The sequence below is a fragment of the Elephantulus edwardii genome, unplaced genomic scaffold, assembly GCF_000299155.1.
Source record: "Elephantulus edwardii isolate Elephantulus edwardi_28Jun2011 unplaced genomic scaffold, EleEdw1.0 scaffold00072, whole genome shotgun sequence".
In the NCBI taxonomy this organism is placed as follows: domain Eukaryota; kingdom Metazoa; phylum Chordata; class Mammalia; order Macroscelidea; family Macroscelididae; genus Elephantulus; species Elephantulus edwardii.
In genome coordinates, this window is record NW_006399822.1 from 8,984,437 (window position 1) to 9,008,259 (window position 23,823).

The 23,823-nt window shown below is 44.3% G+C and overlaps 1 protein-coding gene across 1 annotated transcript; it reads right to left on the reverse strand.

Moving 5' to 3' along the window:
- Nucleotides 1-434: 434 nt before the first annotated feature.
- On the reverse strand, nt 435-23,514 carry NUDT7 (nudix (nucleoside diphosphate linked moiety X)-type motif 7). Its single transcript, XM_006888889.1, has 5 exons — nt 23,491-23,514; nt 17,886-18,178; nt 8,395-8,548; nt 3,974-4,132; nt 435-803 (listed from the first exon to the last, which is right to left on the reverse strand). The coding sequence occupies exons 1-5, from the start codon at nt 23,512-23,514 to the stop codon at nt 435-437; spliced, it is 999 nt and encodes a 332-aa protein (XP_006888951.1).
- Nucleotides 23,515-23,823: the final 309 nt, after the last annotated feature.

Genomic DNA, 23,823 nt, shown 5'->3' on the forward strand with positions numbered 1-23,823 from the left:
TTCAGCTTAAACTCCACTGCTTTAGGAGAAAGGGAGGGTAGGTGTGGATGGATGGCCAGAAATTTCTGTAAAAACAGACAGAAAAAAGATATTGCCTCTTAGGAATTAGAGAAATGCCACATGGTCATACATTTAACAAGTATTTATTAAGTGCTTTTCATGTGCAATATACTAATTTCTCAAGTGTATAAGGAAAACATTGATTGTAGGGGAAATCATGCAACAACATAAACACATATTTCCACTTCCAAAAAACTTTTCACTCTATGAGAATACAGAAGGCAACTGGGAAAAAGTCTGAGTGTTATTTTCACGTGTCGGGAAGAATACCTGCACCTGTTAAAACCTGTTAAACTGTTGGCACGATGGCTGTTGTGTGGAAAAGGACATGAAGAAGATCTCTGGGGCAGGTACTTGGATGTAGGTCCCCTCAGTCATAATTTGCTGGTGATGGACTTATACAGCTTCAACAAGGACTCTTCAGAAGATGTTACTGGATCGTCCAGATTGAATCCAACCTCAAAGGTGGGCCTTTTTTCTAAAACAATTAAAGCAAGCAGCACCGCGAAGTTGGCTGTCATTCCCTTGATCTCGTAGGTCACGCCATTCACAGGACTGGTGTACTCAAAGCAATGGAAGATGAAGGGGTTTCCATAGAACATCATGTAGTTCTGGTGGTAGACTTGCGGGTGGAGGAAATAGTCCAGGGGCACCAGGAACACATCCTTCACCTCATCAGGGTTAGGCTGCGGCTCGAAGTCTTGGTCTACGAACCCCACAACCGGGGTTGTCAAGATAGCTTTCTGAAAAGTAGGAGACAACATATGCACATTCAGGAACAAAAGACCTCCTCATGTTGGGTTCCAATGTTAAAATCATACCACTTCTGCGTAAGATAATGTTCAGGCAATAGTGGAAGAGGCAGAAAGTTGCTTCAGAAATAAACCAGGTCCTCTAGGAAAGGGAGACAGATCCTGTTCTATCTGAGGTGGCCTCTCTGAGATAACTCTAAGAAGAATGCATTAGTGAACGAGAAGAACGGATACAATCTTTTGAAAGAACACTTGGATATTAAAATAAAGACGTGTACCTCTGACCTGGTGCTGCCTCATCCACTGTGCCCTCTCCTGTGCCAACCTCACAATCTCTGCCACGCTCCAGCCTGCTCTTACAGTCACCGTGTCAACCCATCTCTCTGGAGGCCATCCTCTTCTTAGCCTACCCTCTGCCTTTCCCAGCATGCTATCTTTTTTTCCGAAGACTGGTGCTTCATACAATAGACAGAAATATGTAGAAGGAATTTCACCATCCTCGCCTCTAAGGAGCACTCTGGTTGTACTTCCCCCAAACAGATTTGTTTGTTCTTTTGACAGTCCTTGGGGTATTCGATACACTTCACCAATACCATTAATCAAAGGTGTTCATTCTTCTTTGGTCTTCCTTATCCAATGTCCAACTTTCAGATACATCAGAAGAAACTGAAACTACCACGGCTTGCATCAGGCACACACCTTCCTTTTTAAACTGCAGGAGTGGCATCCACTTCCAAAATAGCTTGCCTCCTGGAAACTCTATGAACGTGGAGAAACGATGAAACAAGTGTTCAGGTCTTTCATTCATCGGGTTGCTATAAGTCATCTACGACTCAATGACACTTAACAACAACAAAAACAACAACAACAACATTGCTCTTTAGCACCTGACAGCATGTTTTTCCCAAATGTAACACATCTTTTGAATTCTTGACTACTGTTGCCATGAGTACTGATTGTGGATCCAGGTAAATTGAAGTCACTGATAATTTTACCCTTTTCTCCATCTATGAGGATACTACCTATTGGTGCCATGGTAAGGATTTTTGTTTTCTTGATGTTGAGATGTAATGTATATTGATGGCTATCATCTTTGATCTGCTGCAGTAAGTGCTTCAAGTCTCCTTCCCTTTGTGTAAGCAAGGTTGTGTCCTCTGTGTAACACTGGTTGGTGATGAAGCTTCTCCAATATTGATATCACATTCTTCTTCATATAGTTCATCTTTTGGACTTACGTGCTCAGCATACAGACTGAATAGGCTTAGAGAAAGGATACAACCCTGAAACATACCTTTCCTGATTTTAAACCATGCAAGTGAAGCTCAACATCAAGAAAACAAAGATTCTCACCACTCGGCTGATTAGCAGCATCAAGGTGGATGGGGAAGAGATTGAGATTGTTAACAGCTTTAGTTTACATGGCTCCACAATCAACAATCTTGGTACCAATAACCAGGAAATCAAAAGATGAATTTCATTGGTAAAGTCTACTGTCAGGGACATCTCCAGGGTACTGAAGAGTAACAATGTCAGTCTGGAGACTAAGGTGTGCCTGATCCAGGCCATGGTCTTTGCAATTACTTGCTATGCATCAGAAAGCTGACAATGACTAGGGATGATAGAAGAATTGATGTCTTTGAGCTGTGGTTCTGGAGAAGAATATTGAATATACCATGGACCGTTAAGAGAACAAACAGGTTTGTCCTGGAGAGGGTGAAATCAGGCTGCTCCTTGGAGGCAAGGATTCTGAAGTTCCGTCTGATATACTTTGAGCATGTTGCAAGGAGGGACCAGTCCTTGGTGAGGGACATCATGCTTGGAAGGGTGGAGGGACAGTGAAGGAGCGGAAGACCCTCAAGATGGATTGATTCAGTGACTAGAGTAATGGGGGGTAGGTGTGTCAGAGATGGTGAGGTTGGCTCAGGATAGATCAGGGTTCAGAGCTATTGTACATAGGTTTTCTATGAGTCACAGGTAACTCGACGGCACATAACAACGACAATAACAATGTTCCCTTACTCTGTTCAGACAATAGCTTCTTGGTCTAGGTGTAGGTTTCACATAAGCACCAATTATGTGTTGTGGGATTCTCATTCTTCTTAATATTCTTTCTTTGGTTGAGAATTGAGTTAGCTTATGGATATAAGTGTATAATAAATGGGGCTTTTAAAATTGTGAATGTATAATAAATATTTTTGCACTAGATTTAAACAATAAGCAAAAGCTAAAAGACAAAGCAACTCTCCTTAACACCTTTCTTTAGTGCATTCTAATTCTCTACAGTGTGATCTGTAAGAGCAGGTTTCTGGCTTACAGAAACTTCCTGAAGACCCAGGAAATCCAATGGGATTTCTGGAACTACTGATGTAGTCTGTCCATTCATATGCAAAACCCAGTAGCAACCAGTGGCCTCTGGAAGGAGTTACTCTCTGTTCTTGAACATTTAACTGTAACGATTTAATAATGTTCAAAAATCCTGAAAACGTGCTGGGAAATTTCTAGAAGTCAAATAAAGAGTCCCAGTTATCAAACTTAATGGAGGAGGAAGTAACTGGCACACTTCTCACACTAATCTCATGTCCCCTTTTTCTTCTCTCTCATTTAGCAAGTAACCACTTGCTGCTTTTAAACAAAGCCTCCCATGAGTGGTGTCCTTTCTTTTTCTAAAAGGAGCCCAACTGTTGTTGTTTTTCTAAAAGGAGCCCAGTGTTGTAGGTGTGAACGACGTCGTGTCATGCCATTTGAAAGGCAAGGCAGAAAGGAGGACTTAATCCAGTTTGGTTCATGGTTCGGGATCAGCTCACCTCCTCCTGAGGTCAAATCTGACCTCTTAGCCCACTGTTGTAAGACATGAAGTCAGTTTATGCCCACCCCTGATGTGATGTGATGCAATGAGGAGGACGTTTACTTCAACCAGAAGCCAGCTGTCCTGAGTCAGTTCTGGGTCACAGTCACCTCATGTGTGTCAGAAGAACTGGGTCTCGTATGGTTCTCAACAGTTCCTCTGGTTAAGGTATCTCTGAGGAGACCTGTACAGTCGGTATCGGTCAGCAGCTGAGTATGTTAACCATTTACACCCCTCAGGGGCTCCGTGTATCCTTTCTCTGAGTCTATAGCTCTATTTCAAGCATGGCGAAACCCAGTTCTACTCCAACACTTACATCAAAAATGTGTGGTACGAGGCAACAGATGATCTCCACTTGATGGGGAAGCAGCCCTATTTCCTCCTGGGTTTCCCGTAGAGCTGTGGCGACCTCATCCACGTCTCCTGCTTCACTTTTTCCTCCAGGGAAGCAAACTTGTCCTGGAGATCTTCTCAGCTAGATATTGAAAGAACAAACAGACAATGTGTGGTTCCAATTACAGAACTAGAAGCTCATTCATTCAACAGAAGTGTCTATGAACGTCTATTTTGTGGCATGAGAACCAACTCACAGCTGACTCCCCACTGTGACCCTTAGTTTGCAAGTCACATAGGAGGAGAAGGCTCAACTTCCGTCCAAGGAACCTCTGGTGGACTCAGGCCAACAGAGAGGCTGAGGCTGGGCCTTTGGGTGAGCAGCACAGCTTGGCCTTATGAAAAAGCTTAAAATATGGAGAGAATCGCCAAGATGTGACACACGGACGTGGAGTGAACAAATGCTGTAAGAAAGATGGCACCAACTTGCTCAATGCGGCACTTCCACAGACCCACAGTTTGTAAAAACAAAAAGCAACAAAAAAAACCAACTCCAAACCCCTGACAACACAGTATCTGCAACATGCAACAAAACCAGGCACAATAAAATGAGGTTACTAGGCCTGTATAAATTATCAAATGGAGCATTAATATGTCCTGTCAACTTTCATCCAAAGAAAAACAAATGTATAGTGATGAGGAGATAGGAGGAATGGAGAGGTAATGAAATGGCAACACTGGCAACAGAGAACTTTGTGGAACGTCTACCATGTTCACAGAGTCTATATGCGTCATAGCCAACTCAGTGGCACCTACCAACAACCAGCCTCATGCAGGCTGCCGCCAAACACTTTTCCCGAGTCCTCAGAACAGCTCTGTGAACTACTGTTTTTATTCCCACTTTTAGGTGCAGGAACTAAGGTTCAGGGAAGTTAAATAAAGTGACCAAGTTCATATAAGGGCTAAGTACCAGAGCTGGAGTGCAATCCAGTGGTTGAAGCTAGAACATGTGCTCTTAAGTAGCACAGTCTGCATTTCTTAAGTGCTTACTTCAAATACACAAAATAGGATCACCAGCCTCATTGAGGAAGAACAGGTCGGCATCTTGAGGTCTCTCTGCGCATGTCTGTACAGGAAGAGGGTTACTGCCTTTCTTCAATGTCTCATTCCACCCCCAATTCCCTTTCTTCCTAACCCCAGTAAAACTGACTCCATCTCCATTCGTAGCATCCTAAATATTTTTCTTCTTTGTCATGGCTGTTAAAATTCTCTCTTCAGCACTGCAGCTCCAGGACTTCCCAAGATGGGAGTTTCTCAGCAGCATTGCCAGAAAGGCCTTCCAAGATGATTAAGTTGGCTACTTTATCTTTTTAAAGAGGCTGATACTCAAATTCATGGCCCCAGTTCAGTGTCTCTTATTCATCAGTGGGCTCTGGTGACAGAAAACACAAGCGACTGGAGACCCATTGCTTGAGGTTTAGGTCCTGTCTAGGTCACCTACAATGTTTAATCTCCTACATGGATTTATTTTTTTAATAATTTCATTGGTTTAAATAAATATACATATAATCATTCATAGACATCATGTTTTGTACTGTACTTTGTTTTATAGTCATTAATATACATTATATTTTATATACTTAATTACTATTTCTGTATGCCTATTATTACTGTCTTTTTAAAAAATTTCCATTCATCCAATGTTGCACTTTTCTCCCTGCCTACTCCTTCCCCCTAATTCGCTCTTCTCTTTGAAAAGTAAAAGAAAAATTCTTTCATTGTTATACAATGTCTCCCCCCAAGTCCATTCCACTATGCAGCCTTCGTTCTGGATCCGTTTTTTTTTTGTCTAATTTGATATCTATTTATCTATATCTGTATCTATATATCTTTTTAACATATTTTTATTGGTTTGCATATAATCATTCATATATATATATAGTTGTCATGCATGTGCATTGTTTTTATATATTAATATACATTAAATTTTATAGAATTAATTCTTATTGATCTATACCTATCATTACCTCGTCTTCTCAAGTCCCCATTGAATCTTTCCCATTGTTCATCCCCACATCGGCCCACTAACCTCAGCTGTTCTAGTAATTTCCTCCTTCCCCCTTTTTGTGCCCCTTCTCCCTTCTGCCTTTTGAACATTTATACGCATCTTGCTCAGTTATCCTTCTGTTTTTACAATAATGGTCTTAGGCAGCACTTGCCCTTAGGAGGCTGAATTAGTTCACTCAGCTAATGTTCTCTAGAGTCTCCCATGTTATATAGTATTTTACAAAATCATTGTTCCTTAATGCTGCATGGTATTCCATGTGTGAACATACCACGATTTCTCAATCCATTTGTTTGCTGATGGGCATTTGGGCTGTTTCCATTTTCTTGCTATTGTGAATAACGCAGCTATGAACGCAGGTATACAAATCTCCATTTGTGTCTCAGTTCTGATCTCCTTGGGGTATATTCCTAGCAGTAGAATAGCTGGATCATACGGGATTTCTATGTTCGGCTCTTTGAGGAAACACCAAACTGCCTTCCAGAGCGGTTGCGCCGTTTTACAATCCCACCAGAAGTGCACGAGAGTTCTAGTCTCTCTGCATCCTCTCCAACCTTTGTTGCTTGCTGTCTTGTTAAACTTTGCTACTGCTACTGGTATGAGATGGTATCTGACTGTGGTTTTGATGTGCATCTCTGATTGTCAATGATTTTGAGTATTTATCTACTTAGATATCTTTATAGATATTTTATATCTATCTAGGTTACCTAGATAGATAAATATATATATATATAAAGAGATCCATATTGCCACTGATTCCAATAGGTGGTGACTGTTGGACAGAGTGGAACTGACCCACAGTGTTTCCAAGGCTGTAATACTTATGAAGCATACTGTCTAATCTTGTTCTACAGAGCAGCTGGTAGAAGGTGTCACATTTGTATGTGACTTTGAATATTCCAGAGTTAACATGTGTTTTCTTTTAAAATGATACAATCCCTGTCTGTCTACACTGCGTAGTATGTTTTTATATGGCTATATCTACAATCTGTCCAACCTAAGTGTTCAAAACCTAGGTAGTGGTCACTTAAGACTTTTGCACATACCGTGCTTCCATCTTTATTGTATACATACTGCAAATGTGTAATTTTGTCTTTTCTCGGTGGTGGGAATCATGGTGCAGACACACAGATGCAACTCTAACTGCCAAAGGAACAAACAAATCTGTCTCGGACGAAGTAGAGCCCGCATGCTCCTTGGAAACAAGGATGGCTGGTGAGGCTTCGTCTCCCACACTCAGGTCATGTTATCAGGCACAGCCAGTCACAGCCAATGTTTCTTTAAAATGGCATGTTTATCTAAACACTGCAAACCACTGCTGCCACGAGGCACTTACAACGCTTGCTGATGTGTATGGAATTCTTCCAAGTGCCAGGACTGCTTCAAGTGCTTTACATTTGTTAACCTGTGTCATCCTCACAGTGGCCCTGAGAAGCAGGGAATGATAATCCACACACACCCCCCTTTTTATAAAATGTAAGAGTCTGTAGCACAGAGAGGTTAAGTAACTAGGGCAGTGTCACACAGGCAGAAAGGGGAGAGCTTTCATGTACACATGGGCAGGCAGTCTCCTGGGCCAATCGCTGTTCACCTTTATACATTACACTTTGGATGGCCTTAATTTGAAACAGTGATGCTCAGTGTGGATAATTTTGGCTCATGAAACAGTTGGTCAGATTTGAAGATATTTGTGACTCTCATAAGTGGGGGGAAGGTATTATTGATAGATAATATAGGTAAAGGCCAGAGGTGCTACTAAACATCTTATGATGTACAGAACACACCCCCACCCCTATGGCCCCAACTGCTAACAGAACTGAGGTTAAGAATCATACTCAGGTTTCACTCTGGAATTTATCAGTCTTTGGTCCTTTACCAAAGATGTCCGGAGTTGGAGCTATTATGAGTTAAACGGCACAAAGAAATGCTAATCAAAAAGAAGTTTAAAAGTCAAGTTAGCTTAGGTAGTGCTGATGGCATAGTCCACAGGAAGTTACACTGATAATCCAAAGGTCACGTCTCTGATGGTTCTAAATGACGGCCAGTGGCTCTAGATGGGCATTCTCCTCACAGAGGATTTATAGTCTCAGAAGTCCACTGGAGGGTCAGCTATGAGTTGGTTCTCCCTAAATGGCAGTAAGACAGTGATAAAATAATGATCTTTCTAAATGAAATGTCATGTTCTCTTGTGGCTTCTTGTATTCCTTGAACATTAGAGTCCCTGAAAGTTCTGAAAGTCCCTTTGAGATCAGTGGTCTCAAAATGTGTGCCAGTGACAAACTTTAGTGGTTTTCAGTTGTCTTGAGAGGTTGACGGCCAGAGCCTTCTTGTCTACCTACCTTCTCTGATCGAAGAGTGAATAACAGATGGAGTTTTCCTTCCTTAACCATCAGCGGTAAAAGGACAGAACACTTTTGGGGCAGCAAGTAGGAAAACTTGGTTCCCACATCATGCTTTTTCAAGCGGGCTTTAGCAGCATCAAGCAAGCTGTTTCTAAAATGGAAACATATCAGACAAACATTTTAGCAATCTGAGTTAAAGTCCCTATTCTGGCCAGTCTCTGCTTGAGAACCGACTCACTGCTGACCCTCAAGTAGGTTTTTAGAGGCTGTAAATCACGTGGAAGAAGACTGGCCAACTTTTTCTCACAGAGCAGCTGGTGGACTCAAATCTCATGCCTTTGGGTGGGCTTCACAACTACTACCACAAAGCTAATAAATTCCTTATTAATAATGTGATTGAAGTAATTATGTTTCAATCAGAGCTGCTGATGAAAGTAAATGAGGAACAAAAACAAACGCTCTCCTTAGTGTGACTTTGGAGCAGAGGACACGAGGGCCAAAGGCTGCAGCTTGTTTCCTGTTCATGTTAGGGGATGGACCTTGCATTAATAACCACAAAACATTAATGACAGCAAGGAGAACAACTACCCAGTCCCGAGCATGACTCTACCCTGCAGTTTATGCAACTTTTATAGTTTTGTTTAATACAAAAGCCCAGGAAGTTGAAAACACAATCGATTGATTATATGCAGAGAAGTTAGGTAACCGGGAAGCCCAAGGTTCTGGTAAGGGGCTTCAGGCCAAGGCCCCCGGGGCCTTGACCGTACCCAGCCCTCAAGAAAGGGACACAAACCCACTGCTGATCTAGATTCCCTGGCTCTGTCACTGGCCAGACAAGGTGCACAGGCCTCGGGACTCTGCTGGCCCGAGGTGACAGAGCTGGAAGGTAGACAGACAGCACAGATTCCAGCAGACAGGCCCATGACCCTCGGCCCTGCAAGCCTTCTCGTCACCTGGATGCCAGGTCTGGCCCTCGTGACGATCCAGGCCCAGGGACTGACCACCTAGTGCCCGGGCCCAGGAGGCTTTACCTGGCTGGCTCCTGGTGAAAGTGTGCGCGTGACATCAGTGCCGCAAAGTTTGCTGGCAAACTTGTTTAAGTGTCTTCAGAGGGGCTGTGCCCCGTGAGCATGCGCAGAATAGCACTGGCAAGGGGGTGGAGCTAGCGGGGCGGGGCGAGACAGGGAAGGGGCGTGGTGACGTGAGGGGCGGGGATTAGTACGTAGCTCAGGAGAAGGGCGGGGCCTAGGGTCAATTTGACAGTGTCGGGACCCTCTCTGCTCAACGTCTTGTTGTGTAAGAGGGCAAGGGGTATGGTCACCATTCTGAAAGTGATGAGCACGCACAAATTTTTTTACAAAGTTATAATGCAATGCTGGTGAGGAAGGAGGAATCTGGCACCCTCATGCACTGTGGCCTGAGGTATTTTTGTTCAGGGTTTCTGAAATCAGCACGTGTTTACTGAGCACCAACTGTGCACTGGATGCAGATCACATTGCCAACAAAGACAAGACATTTAGAGTTCATGATCAAATGGCAGAGAGACACATGAATCAAATCGTTACATGGACAAAGTGGAAGTCCTGCTTTCTTGGAGGCTAAGCAGGCGGTTGAAGGAAAGACTTAATGGGGCCAAGGTCACTGGGACAGTTGGGCTCCAGTTTCTCAGACCTTTAAGGTCTTCTGAGCTCAGAAGGTCACCTGGGCAGTTCTGCTGGGGAGAAATCCAATCACACTTCTTTGTCTTCCTATGAAGGATAATGAGAGCATTTTAGCCATACCAGCTAGTTTCTCGTACGAGGAGCCCCATGCAATGGGTATTACCATCCTTACACTTCATATGAGTAAGTAAAAGCATTAGCTAGAGGGTTCCAGGTTAGATCAGTCTCACTTCAGTCCATTTATTTCCACACCATTTCTTTGTAGCACCTCGTCTGTGAGCTATGTGGATCTGACTGTGAATGAGAAGTTACTGATAGGAACTGTTGAGTCAGAATCTACTCATCGCTGACCCTCCATCAAGTTTGCAGAGGCAATCAATCACACAGGAATAGATTTTCCATCTTTCTCCTGAGTAAAGCATGCCTATGGATACGGAGTGCAGCTCCTTACCAATAAGCTCCTTGAGCTCCCTGTGAGTAGGAAGAAGGTAGATTAATTTAGCCATCCAACTAGTATCCATTTCAGATTAGCTACTGTGTGCTGGACGTAGGATAGGTGTATGACTGAGATTTGGACCCTTGACCTCTAGGACTTCTTAGAGGTCAAGAATTGCTCCTGAGACTTTTAGTCATTCACAGCTGACTGATGGCTCTGGATGGAAAGAGAAGAGAGAGCAGTTTAAAGGACTGAGTCTAATCCAGTTTGTTTAAGCTGGAAAATAAATATAACATGAAAAAAAAAGGATTGAGTCTCGAGCTGAGACTTATTGTCAGGGGATTTTACTTTCTCCTTCTTCTTTTCTCTGAATCCTCAGCATCTTTTCCTAAGGTTATAATCTGTTTTGAGGATGAGCGACCTGCAGCATGGAGTTACTGGGTGCCTGATCCACTACTGGGTCGTGATCGCATGACCTGTGAATGGTGTAGGCAGGGAGGGAGGCTATATCCATTGAGCTGCAGCTAACTCAAGTTGGAATTTGAGGAGAGGGTGGGATTCTGGGTGGCTGAGGTGGGGAGAAGACACACTCCAGGCAGAAAGAACAGAGAGCCAAGTTTGAGGATTGTTCAGAGAGGTGTCCCGTGCAGCTTCAGTGGGACACAAAAGGACATTGAAGAGTGGAGCTGTGGAGCAGAACAGCCACAGTGAAATGGAAGCTGACCTTCCACCTGAAGGAAGAAGGCGAAAGGTCTTCAGAAAGACCTCTATGGAAAGAGCATGGAGCAAAGACTGGAAGCAATCTGGAGCCTCTTCCAAAGCCTAGGCGCAAAGAATGAGAAAGGAATGCTTAAACGTTCAGGACACTCCTCATAGTCCCAGCAAGAGAAAGTGTGCAGCATAGGTTCTGCTGTTTGGTGCTGACTCATAGTGACCCTGTGTAGACAGAACCCAGCACTGCCTGCTCCTGCATCACAGTCATTGATGGGTGGGGCCCATTGTTGCAGTCACTCACTCAGTTCTTCTCCTTGAAGGTCTTCCTCTTGCCTTGACCCTCTAATAAGCCTGGTGTATTTCACCAAGGACTGGTTTCTCCTGATACATGTCCAAAGTGAGAGAGAGGAAGTCTCCCCATTCTCACTTTATCTTTTTTTTTTTTTTTATTAAGGGGAAAAAAAGGAACATTCTAGCTGTGCTTTTACCAAGACAGATTTGCTTGCTCTTCTGGCAATCCATGGGATGGTTAATATTCTCCCCTTACTCCATAATGGATAGGTTTGAATGACTTTCATGTACAAAGCTGTACCCTGAGATGCTTTGATGTATGTATAGCAAGGCTATAAGCACAGCAGATCCTTTCAAGATCAGAAACATTGCCTTGATGGATGGATTCGGTGAGGCTGGAATAAACGCACCGCCTTAGCCCGGGGAGCATCATGATGTGAAATGCTTAGCAATACAGCATCATGCAGCTACACGTGTGGGAATATGCATCTCCCCACCTGAACACCAGCAGGCCTCTAAGGTTAATTGCCAGTCTCTTGGAGAAGAAATACCTTGTCTCTGTAGCTTCTGCACGCTGAGCTCCAGCAGTAACATAATTCTAGGAAATGGTGCTGAAGAGAAGAAAATCTCTCAAATGATTCACGCCAGTCTGCGAAGCCTCAGACATCTCAACAGGCAGTGCTCTCCATGGAGCACAGGCCTGATCAGGAGCCCAACCATCTAGATCCTTTATCTGAGAAGCACCTCCCCTTTAGGCCCTGGCGGGCAGAGATGTGTAAACACCAAGCAGCCATAGGGAGCTCAGAGAACCTGTGGAAGAGCTTTGCAACCGGCAGGCAGCTGTAATGCAAGAGAAGTGCTCTGGGGAGTAAGGAGTGAGGAAGTAATTAATCCTGCCTGTGGGGAGGCAGCCAGGGCAGCGGAGGCCGCAGAGAAGCATGAAGATAACAGTGAACACTTACTTAGCTGGTTCCTAACACTGGGAGAATCCTTGCTTCTCTGGGGCATACCTGGCTTCAGCCAGTGCATGGCTTTGAGCAGTCACCTGTCAGTCCCTGGTGGTTTGCACTTTGCTGTGATGCGGAACAGAGCTTCCAGCAGATGGATTAGGAGGAAAGGCCCGGTGATCATCTTCTGAAAGATCAGTGAAAACCCAATGCATCGCACTGGTGGGATCATGGGGATGGCGCAGGACGAGGCAGTGTTTCCTTCTGTTGTGAGGGGGGTTCCGCTGTCAGGAGCCAACTCCAGGGCAGTTAACAATCACAAGAAGGAAGTAATGCTGTATTAAAGTGAGTTTCCTCCACTCCTTCCTCAACTTGGAGAAGGGTCTCAAAGCTCGTGGAGGGAGCTCTCAGGGAAAGGCTTGCCTAGAGGTGGAATGGGGTTTTCTACATTAAGGGTGATAATCCCCCGGCGTACAGTTGTGAGGATTGCTGGGTGATTGTTGCTGTTAGGTGCCCTCGGGTCGACTATGGCTCATAGTGACCCTAAGAACAACAGACTGGAACCCTGATAAGTAAAACTTGTCAGATTAAGCACAAATTTTATCTTTTTTTATTTTATTTGAAAATGAAAATAAAATTATGACTTATTTGCCAAATAAAACACAAATCAAGACTTGGGTGGGGAGAAATTTTACTGTGAAAGAAAAGGGAATAAGATTATTTTGGGGAGTGGACAACTGGTTGTTTTTTTGTATGTAACATTCTATGAATGTATGTATTAAAGTATGTAGTAATGTTTACATGCATATAAGGAATTACATTCCATTAATGTTACAAACAAAATATGTGAAACAATGTTTGCATTCATGTAACACACACAGCACACCTAAGAAACAAACCCATAAGAGGGTTGTGGGGTTTGTGAAAACAATGCATCTCACCTGCCATTGACGTTTTAAAAGCAAAGCATACACCACCAGCAAGAGCACTCTTACCATATGATCTAAAATACTCTCAAAAATTTTAGGGAGAAAGAGTTCTATTTTACTGAGATTAGGAGTAAACAAAGGTAGACAAAATACAGGGATAGGGGAGTAAGATGAGCAAGTGCCATCATCAGAAAATGAATAAAAAAGTTTTACTCTGAGCTCATGCTGTTCTTTGGGAGGGGCCATGGAAAGGGTATTGTATGTTGTCTCAGAGAGGCCCCTGGCCGGCACAGTTTGTACTTGGTTTAAACCCACACCACAGTACAGTGGAAGAAAGGCCTGGCAACTTGTTTTCATAAGGATTACAGCCAAAGAAATAGTCAAAGCTTATGGTTACAGTAGTCAAGAAATCAAAAGACTTGTTTCATTGGAAAAATCTGCTGTCAAAGAACTCTACAAAGTGCTGAGAGGAGCAATGGCATCAGTTTAAAGACTAAGGCGTGCCTAATCTAAACCACAGTATTTTTTTTTAATGGCTTTTTTGGTGTGCTTCACTTTTCAACATCAGGAAAACAAAAGTCCTTACCACTAGGCTAATATGCAGTATCGTACAGAAGCAGAAAGGATTGAAACTGTCAGTGATTTGAACTTGCTTGGTACCAGCAGTCAGAAGATAAGGATAGTTATTGTTTTGGGCAAGTCCACTGTCAAGGACTTTTCCTAAATGCTAAAGGGCAAGGATGTCATTTTGAAGACCAAGGTGCATCTGAATCAGGCTATGGTCTTTTCAGTCGTTTGCTATGACTCTTAGAGCTGGCCAGTGAATAAGATGACAGAAGAAGAATTGATGTTGCCTTTGAACTGTAGTGTTGGAGAAGAGTCCTCTATATCCCTGGATGAACTGATAGTATCTTGAGGAAAGTGCAGCTAGTGTGCTCCTTGGAGGCAAGGATGGCGAGGCTTCGGCTCACATATTTAGGGCGTGTTACTAGGAGAGGCCATCCTTTGGAAAGGGATGGCATGCCTTTGTTGCCGAAAGAAAGGAAGACCCTTAACGAGATGAACTGACATGGTCACTGCAGCAATGAGCTCAAGTATATCAGATGCCATGAGGGTGGCCCAGGCTAGGACAGGATTCAGGCATGTTGTCTATAGAGCACATATGAGTTGTGCTGGACAGAACCCAAGAACAACAGTATGCTTTTAATACTTGGACAAAGAATAAGGATAACAGAGTTCTCTGCACCATGAGAGGTTACTGTGAATTATAGTTGACCGAGGACTGCAAGGCTCTTCTTTTAGTCTTTCAGCTCAGATGTAGGGAGGCCAAAGTTCATGGATTTGAACAAAGCAGAAATGCTTAGCCAAAGTTTGTTTGACAAGCACTTGGTCTCTGATTGGTGGAAACAAACAGTCCAGTTACTGATTTATGAGACAAGGTGGTAGAATATGAAGGTTCTGGGTCTGGCCCAGTTAGGAATAGGGTTACAAACATAATTCACAGAGCAGTTAATGGGAATGTCAGAGATTTGAATCCACCAGAAACACTAGAGAAGAGAGAGCTGGCGTTCTATTTCTGAAAGGTTAAGTCAAAACTGATGGGAGGACCTGATAGTGGATTCAAACCACCAGACAGATGTGGCCCATGAGTTAGTAACACAAACCCTTACTAAACCATATCACAAGAGCTTCCTTCTGAAAATCAATCACTGAAAATTCTTGGAGCATGATTCCAGTGACATATATGAGTCACCCTAAGTTAAAGTGAAATGCAAATCACCAAGAGGCTTGGTGTCTGACCCTGTCCCAGTAAGCAAGAGTCTTTCCTAAGTCTTACAGGATTCATCCTGGAGAGGGTTAAACCAGGCTACTCCTTGGAGGCAAGGATTCTGGGGCTTCGTCTGACATATTTTGGGCATGTTGCAAGGAGGGACCAATCCTTGGAGAAGGGCATCATGCTTGGGAGGGTGGAGGGACAGCGCAAGAGGGGAAGACCCTCTATAAGGTGGGTGGATTCAGTGACTAGGGTAATCAAGATGGGGTGTCAGGGGCAGTGCGATTGGCACAGGATAGAGCAGGGTTTAGGGCTGTTGTATGTAGGGTCCCTATGAGTCGAAAGCGACTCAATGGCACATAACAACAACAACAAGAATGATGGTTACTTGCAGTAAACATTTTCCTGAGCAGAAAGGATAGAGGGTGGGGGTGGGGGCGGTTTTAGAACTATTTCTATTTTCTAACGTCACAGGGTTGAGGTAAAGTTTAACATCAACTGCTTCTAGAATAGCCTGGATTACAAAATGTAAATGCTAAGGATAGGTTTTTGGATGCTGTAAATGTGGTTTTTCAAAGTAATTCATGGTGTTTTCCACCCATGCTTAATTTCCATTGTGTAACAATAAAGCAGATATATGCTAGCATATTAAGATCCCTTAAATCTGTTGGGAGGCTGTGAGCTGAGCCTGACAAAAACTGATGCCTGTGCATTATTCATAGCTTCCACGCCATTGTTGGTTTTCATTTCTGTGCACCTTTACAAATGAGATAAAGATTAGTTACGTTCTATCTCTTTACTGTCATGTCATCTTTGTGTAATAGGACAGTTGCATTGGTTTAATTACCAGTAACAAATGTGTGGGGAAGTTGGCAGTCTAAGTGAATGTGGGCTTGGGCTCAGTGGCAGGTCCTGGAGTGACTGTACTTCCCAATGAGCAAGTATCTGGTCTCAGTGTGAACATTAGTTGTGAAGGTGACTTGAGATTTTCCCATAGGTGTGGGCAGCTGAGTGTCTGCCGAGTAAACACAGATTCTTGTCCTCCCAGAGAACTCACCCTGGGTGCCCTCATCCGGATCCTGAAGCCACCCACCATCAACACATACCTCTTTGGCTCGTGGCTTATACAGCCTAGTAAGGAGGGGCATTGTAACTCATCCTCCCGTAAGCCAGGGCCCACTCCTTACCAACCTCTGTAGGCCCCGTAGAGAAATAAGAGAGTGTTTCCGTTGGGCTTTGAGGGCAAAGGAGGGCTCTGATGGGCTGGAATGAAGATGAAGTTCACGCTGGGAGGAAGGGGAGACAGGAAGAAAGACACATGGGGTGTTGGGACCCTGGACTTAGCTGGACTGAGGAAAGGAGGGGAAATGTATCACAAAGATAGATTGAAGCCAGAGAAAAGCAGAACTGTGTTGTTTGACAGGAACAACAACTTCTAAGTGGTACAAGGTACATTGGAGGCTCCTGTATCTCCTGAGAGTTCCAAGTTATCTGTTGATGATGAGACAGTGTAACGAGCAGGCCACCCTCCATTTGCCAGTAATTTTGCTACATTTCCAATACACAAATACTGGCAATAGATATTGAATTTTTGGGAATTGCTAAAAGTATAAACAAATCAATCTTAGAATTAATACAGTCAGAATATTTTTTTTTTGGAAATCCAAAATCTCAGTAAATGTTTATTAAAATTAGTAAAATAAAACTCTTAAAAAAATGCTGAGCAAGTTCGGCCTCTTTGATTTTCTGACTCCAGCTCTTTGCACATTTCATTATAATACTTTACTTTGTCTTGTCACACAGCCTCTTGAAATCTCCTGCTCAGCTCCTTAATGTCTTGATTTCTTCCTTCTGCTTTGGCTTCTCGACGCTCCAGTGCAATATTCAGAGTCTCTACTGACATCCACTTTGGGCTATTTTTCCTCCTCCATCTTTGCAACACTCTTCCTGGATGATATTCTTGATATCCTCCTACAACTCATCTGGTCTTCGCTCACTAGTGTTCAAGGCCTCAAACCTGTTCCTGAGATGATTCTGAAATTCAGGTGGGACAGACTCAAGGTCATATTTTACTTTCCTTAGCTTCAGCTTAAACTTGCATATGAATAGTTGGTGATTTATTCCATAATCAGCACCAGGGCTAGTTTTCACAGCTCATATTGAGCTTCTCCAATGGTTCTTTCCACAGATGTAATCTATCTGAGGCCTATGCATACCATCAGTTGAGATCCATGTGTGTAGCCTGCATCTATGTTTCTTGTAAAATGTATTTGCAAAAAATAAATTGCTGATTGTGCAAAATTCCATCATCCTATCGCCAGCTTAATTTCTTTCACCACGTCCATGGTTTCCAACTACTGATCCTTCTTCTCTGTTCCCAACTTCCATATTCCAGTCATCCATCACTATTAATGTATCTTGGTTGCATGTTCAATCGATCTCTGATTGCAAAAGTTGGTAGAAATCATCTATTTCCTCTTCTTTCGCTCTAGTTGTTGGTGCATATATTTGAATGATAATGATTCACTTGTATTAGAATTCTGTAAATAAACTTTTCCGTACTGGTTTGAAATGCTATCTTTATTGCATATTATCGCTTGGTATTTCTCAAGCTAGAAGACCGTGATGACAGCTTTGCTAAGACAGATAGAGCCCCTGCAGCCATATTCTGTTTCATCTTCAGATTTGTAATAACTTAGAGTATTGTTTTTCAAAACGACCCAACGATCCTGCCACCCATGGATGTAGTTTGTCCACTTGCTCAGGATTCCGCAGCGCTCCACAGGCGGCCCGGACTCCGTCTCCAGATCCTCCTCGGAGCCCGACGAGTTCCAGCTCTGGTTATCCGACATGGAGGCGCGACAGACAAGCAGGAGACCGGCCTCCGCTCCCTGAGGTGAGCCGGGGGAGGCGCCCAGTCCCCGGAGTGCAGGGTCGGGGGACAGCGAAGGGAAGAGTGCCCGCTTGGGCGCCGGGGGGAGCAGGAGTAAGGACGAAGTCCGGCAGCCGCGCCGCCGCCGCCGCCGCGCCTGACACCGAACGGACCGGGAAAGGAGGACCAGCGGCGAAGGAAGCCTGCTCTTCCAGCTGTCACCTGTCGTCGCCGTGACCCCTGCGTTGCACCCAGCGCCGCCACCCGAACTCGACCCCCTCGATGCCAATCTCAAATAGGAAAGGGAAAAGGAAGGAAGAAGGAAGAGAAAAATCCAGCTGCAGAGACCCAGGTCCAAGGCATTAAGACCTGGCTCACTTTGGACATTTTTTAAAAAAGGACCAATTGCTGGGGGAAACCAACATGGTTGGTGTAGTAGTAGTAGTAGTTGTTGTTGTTGTTGGGTACCATAGAGTTGAACCCATAACTGACCCTCCAACAGGTTTTCAGGGGCAGTTAATTGTACGGGAGGAGAATGCCCATCCTTCTCCCACAGAACAGCTTGTGGCCTTGAACTGCATGCCTTCAGAATTGCAGCGCAGCTTCTTGCCACTAGGCCACCAGAGCTCCGTAGCAGTAGTTGTTAGGAGCTGTCAAGTCAGTTCTGACTCACAGGGACCCTACATACAATGGGAGGAAAACCCATCTAGTCTGGTACAATGCTCACAAGTGTTGTTACGTCTGCGCACATTCTTGCAGGCGTGTACTGGTGCATCTTGATGAGGGTCCTCTTTTTCTCTGATCATCTACTTTAACAAGATTGGTGTCTTTCCCCAGAAACTTGTCCGTCCTGATAATCTCACTATCCTCATTCCTAAGGAATATTCTGGCTGGACTTCATCCAACACAACTTTTCTTGTTTATTAGCATTTTGTCAGTTGGCTGTTGTGAGGCTTGTAGGCGGCTGTGATGCTGCAATCTGTGCCATTGGTGTATCAGAGACAGCAGGGTCACCTGAGGTGGACAGCTTTCAGCAGAGTGTCCAGACGTGGACGGACTTGGAGGAGGAGCCTGATGATCTACACAGGAAAACAAATGGCCAGTGACAATATTCTGGAGAACGTCAGGACACTCATAGAATGCCAAAAAGTGGTCCCTTCCAGTTGCAAGACACGGGGGACACAGCTGGGGAGGAGTTACCCTCTCAAAGTGGAGCCAGCGTTGATGATATGAACTTTGATGATGGACCAGAGCTTTGGAGACCCTCATTGGCTGAGGTGGCATGGCTCCAAATGAGAAGAAACAGCTGCAGATGTCCGTTTAATAATCAGAAGATGGAATGTATAAAGCATGCATCAAGGAAACTTGGCTGGAAATTGCCAAAGCATGAGATGGTCAAGGGTCAGCAAAAAACTGAGAGGAACTGGTCATAAAGTGGAGTGACACTCTAGTCAAAGAAAACAGTCAACTCAAATATACCAATGGCAGTGATGATGGCACAGTATTGGGCAACACTGTATTGTCATACACGGGCTCGCCATGCCTCTTAAGCTGACTTGATAGCCACAGATGACAACTCATCCATGGATATAACCATTGAAACACACACACACACACACACACACACACACACACACACATACACACACACTCTGTACACACATGCACGATGTCATGTACACAGCATCTGCTGAACAATTATTTTACTTTTTTACACTCTTGTGCATGCATTAAAACTTGTTTCACCGTCATCCACATAAGAGCAAAATACATAGCACATAAAAGCTATTCCGACAAAGACCCTCCGTGGATGCTGTCCTTGTCAGCCTGCTTGCGGGGACATTCATCTATGTGGTGAGTCATCCTTCTGGGAAGAGGCTGTGCGTACTTCCTCCCAGCTCTGTCATTCAGAATACAGATGCGCTCACTCTCAGGGCACGGAGTCCTAAGCAGAAAATGTTTTTGATAATGTTGTTTGGAGTCCAAAGCAGAAATTGCTTCTGATAATGTTGTTTGTCTTTCCTCCTACTTAAAAGCATCATTTTGTCCTGCAAATTATATGCTGGGGAGCCAACTAGGTTAATTCATGTAGCCCCAGGAGAAATGAGATATTTATAGTTTCTGTAACATGAGGTCCTCTGTACTTGTAGAGCAATTAAAATGCAAATCTCTTTACAATGGGTAAGAACATATTCCTAAGAGTGTTCTCTGCACCACGCAGGTTTTAGGGTTGCTAATATCCCTTCTTCTCACCCCCTGCCAAAGTTGGCTGGGTTTACAGGCCTCATTCTTGTGTAATGATAATGGTGATTGCAACAGGGCCTTATCAACAATAACAACTCATTCCTGAGGGCATTGTAGGCGTAGTGCTGTATCCACTGTAGCTGGATAGCCTCACTGGCTTCTCGGAACCCACTGAGATTGTTACCATTTCCCTCCCCTTGAGTCCATGATTGCGAACACCATGTGAGTCCATCTAGTTGAGGCTCTTCCTTTTTTGTTGACCAAGCATGATGTCCTTCTCCAGGGACCAGTTCCCCTGAGAACCTGCTCAAAGTATATGAGACAATGTTTCCCCTTCATCATTTTTAGGGTGCTTTCTGGCTGTACTTCTTCCAGGGCAAATTGGCTTGTTCTCCGTGGTATATTCAATATTCTTCACCAACATAATAATTCAAAGACATCAATTCTTCTTTGGCCTTCCTTACTCATCATCCGGCTCTCACAAGCTTATGAGGTAATTGAAAGTATACTGCTGTAGGTCAGGTGCCCTTTAGTCCTCAAATAGGACCTTTTTGCTTTTCAACATTTTAAAGAAGACTTGTAGCAGAGTTTCCCATGTGTGATTTCTGGACTACCACAGGTATTGACTGTGACTTCAACTAAATGCAATGATTAACAGCTACACTCTTTTTCCTATCTTGATGCAGTTGTGAAGAATTTTGTTTCCTCATGTTGTTGTTGTTGTTATGTGCCGTCCAGTCGCTTGCGACTCATAGCGACCCTATGTACAACAGCCCTAAACTCCTCTCTGTTCTGTGCCAATCGCACTGTCTCTGACACTCCCATCCCGATTACCCCAGTCACTGAATCAATCCACCTCATAGAGGGCCTTCCCCTCCTGCGCTGTCCCTCCACCCTCCCAAGCATGATGTCCTTCTCTAAGGACCGGTCTCTCCTCACAACATGTCCAAAGTATGTCAGACAGAGCCTCAGAATCCTTGCCTCCAAGGAGCCACCTCGTTTAACCCTTTCCAGGACAAATCTGTTTGTTTTCCTAGCAGTCCATGGTATTCGCAATACTCTTCTCCAGCACCACAGCTCAAAGGCATCAATTCTCCTTCTATCCTCCTTGGTCATTGCCCAACTCTCTGATGCATAACAAGTGATTGCGAAGACCATGGCCTGTATCAGGCGCACCTTAGTCTCCAGAGAAACACCATTGCTCTTCAGTACTTTGGAGAGGTCCCTAACAGCAGACTTTCCCATGGCAATGCGCCTTTTAATTTCCTGGCTGCTGGTGCCAAGACTGTTGACTGTGGTGCCAAGCAAACTAAGGCTATGTTTCCTCATAGTGAATTATAATTCATACTGAAAGCTGTAGGTTTTTTTGTCTCCATCAGTAACTATGTAAATGGTCTTAGCTTTTAGCAAGCAAGGGTGTGGCATATGTGTAACACAGGTTGTTGATGAATTGATGCCTCTGGTGATGTCACATTCTTCTTCTGATAGTCCGCCTTCTTGAATCACTTGCTTCCCTTGTTGACTGATGAGGTGTGTGAAAGGATGGAACCGTGATGTGTACCTGTCCTGATTTTAAGCCATGCAGCATCTTCTTATTCCGTCTGAACAACTGCCTCTTTGTCTGTATATGGGTTTAACATTAACACAGCCCAGTGCAATTTACAGCCTCTAAAAACCTGCTGGAGGGTCCACTATGGGTCAGTTCTGACTCAATGATACACAACAACAGATCTTAACAGGAAGAGTTTATCTTTCTCCCTCAGAGCCACTGGTGGATTCAAGCTGCCAGAAGCAGGAGACTTTTTGGTCAGCCCGACATGTTACAGACTATCCTACCTCTCAAATGTCAACACACATTAGGATCCTCCACGGGGCTTGTTCAAACCCAGATTCCTGGGCTTAGCCCCAAAGAGTCGGCTCCAGCAGAGTGGAGGTGGAGCCCTGGAATTGGAGTCTTTAAGGGGCACCCAGGAGATGGCCTCTGCTGCTATTCTGGGGGCCACACTTTGAGAATCACTGGTGCAAAGCCCTGCTGGTCCAGGTGTGGTCTGTGGACCCACAGTGTGGGCCTGACCCCGGAGCTAGTGGGCCTGACCCCGGAGCTGGTTAGGAACACAAGTTCTCAGGACCCACTCTAGACCTGTTGAAGCAGACCGGAATGCTACTAAGATACCCAACCCAACACAAACCAAAAACGAAGCCCACAAACATCAAGTCAAGTCTGGCTCGGGGACACTGGGGAACTGCCCATGTAGTTTCCAAGGCTGTGAACCTTTACAGGAGCAGAGTACAAAGGTATTTACTGCCTACCCAAAGGCACACAGTTCAAATCCACCAGCTGCTCCATGGGAGAAAGATGGGCAATTTCCTCCTGCATGATTTTTGGCCTCTGAAAATCTCCTGGAGGGTCGGCTAGGAGTCAGTTCCAATTCAACGGCACATAACAACAGCCTCATCTTTCTCCTATGGAGCAGTTGGTAGTATCGAACCACCAACCTTTTTTTAGTTGATGAATGATGATGTCACATTGCCACCAAGGCTCATTTTCATATACTTGAAGAGGCAGAGACAGAGCATCCAGGGACTTAAGAACTGATCTTCAAGTCCTCATCTCACGTTATGCTTTGACAGAACCTGGCCTCCAGAGACTCTTCCCTTAAACTGCCTCCGAGCTGCCTTCTTTTGAGAAACAAGTGTGTCTGTCTAGCAGCTGCTGCTCCGATGGGCTGTGCTTTGTGATTACTTGTCTAGCTAGCAGCTGTTGGCTCTTCCCAGAACTCTGTCTACCTAATTGGGTTAGGCTGGTCCACAAATGGGCTTTGATATGCTAAGTGGTCCCTAAAAGCTAGAGCAGTGGGCACAGGAGGCTAATTTCCATTCTCTCCAGGAATAAAGGAGGAGGTTAGCAGCTGGGGAGCCCCCCAGATTGGAAGCAGGTTTCTGATTGTCAGCCCACTGAGCGTTAGTTAATCTGGGCAGCACGACCCTCACAACGGGTAATAATATGCAGTTATGTTCCAGCCTTGCTCCTAAGGCTCACAAACACTTTCTCCAAATATTTCCCTAAACTCAGCGAGCCAGAGATGATGTGATATGATAGTTTTGTAATTAAAAAGTCTTCTTAAAAGAACTGCTTTAATAATCTTCCTCCTATGCACATTTGGGAAGCTTCCCAAGGCCATGAGTGGGAAGGAGATGGCCCTTGACTATGTTGTTTGAACAGACATCCTCACACAGGTGCTTCTTCATGGCGCTATGGCTATGTTTGGAAGTAATGATGGTTTGGTTTACTTTTAAGACTTCCTGTGTATTCTTTCCCTCTTCTTGTGATGCCGCCTTCGTCATTCAACATTCTGCCCATAGAATCCTTCACCTTCGCCACTCAAGGCATAAGTCTGTTCTTCCGTTCTTTCGGCTTGAGAGAGGTTATCTGTGCTCTTCCTTTTTTATTTTCTATCTTCAGGTCTTTGAGCATTTTGTTATAATACCTTGTCTTCTTGAGATGCCCTTTGAAGTCCTCTGCTTGGCTCTCTTACTTCATCATTTCTTTAATTCGCC

Excerpts from the sequence above, each read along its gene's own strand:
- NUDT7 (XM_006888889.1), bottom strand. The coding sequence starts at position 23,514 with ATGAAGAAGCACCTGTGTGAGGAT. Across the intron at positions 8,549-17,885 it reads TGGACAAACTACATCCATGG|AAACAGCTTGCTTGATGCTG; the intron begins GTGGCAGGATCG and ends TTTCCATTTTAG. Across the intron at positions 804-3,973 it reads TCGTACCACACATTTTTGAT|AAAGCTATCTTGACAACCCC; the intron begins GTAAGTGTTGGA and ends CCTACTTTTCAG.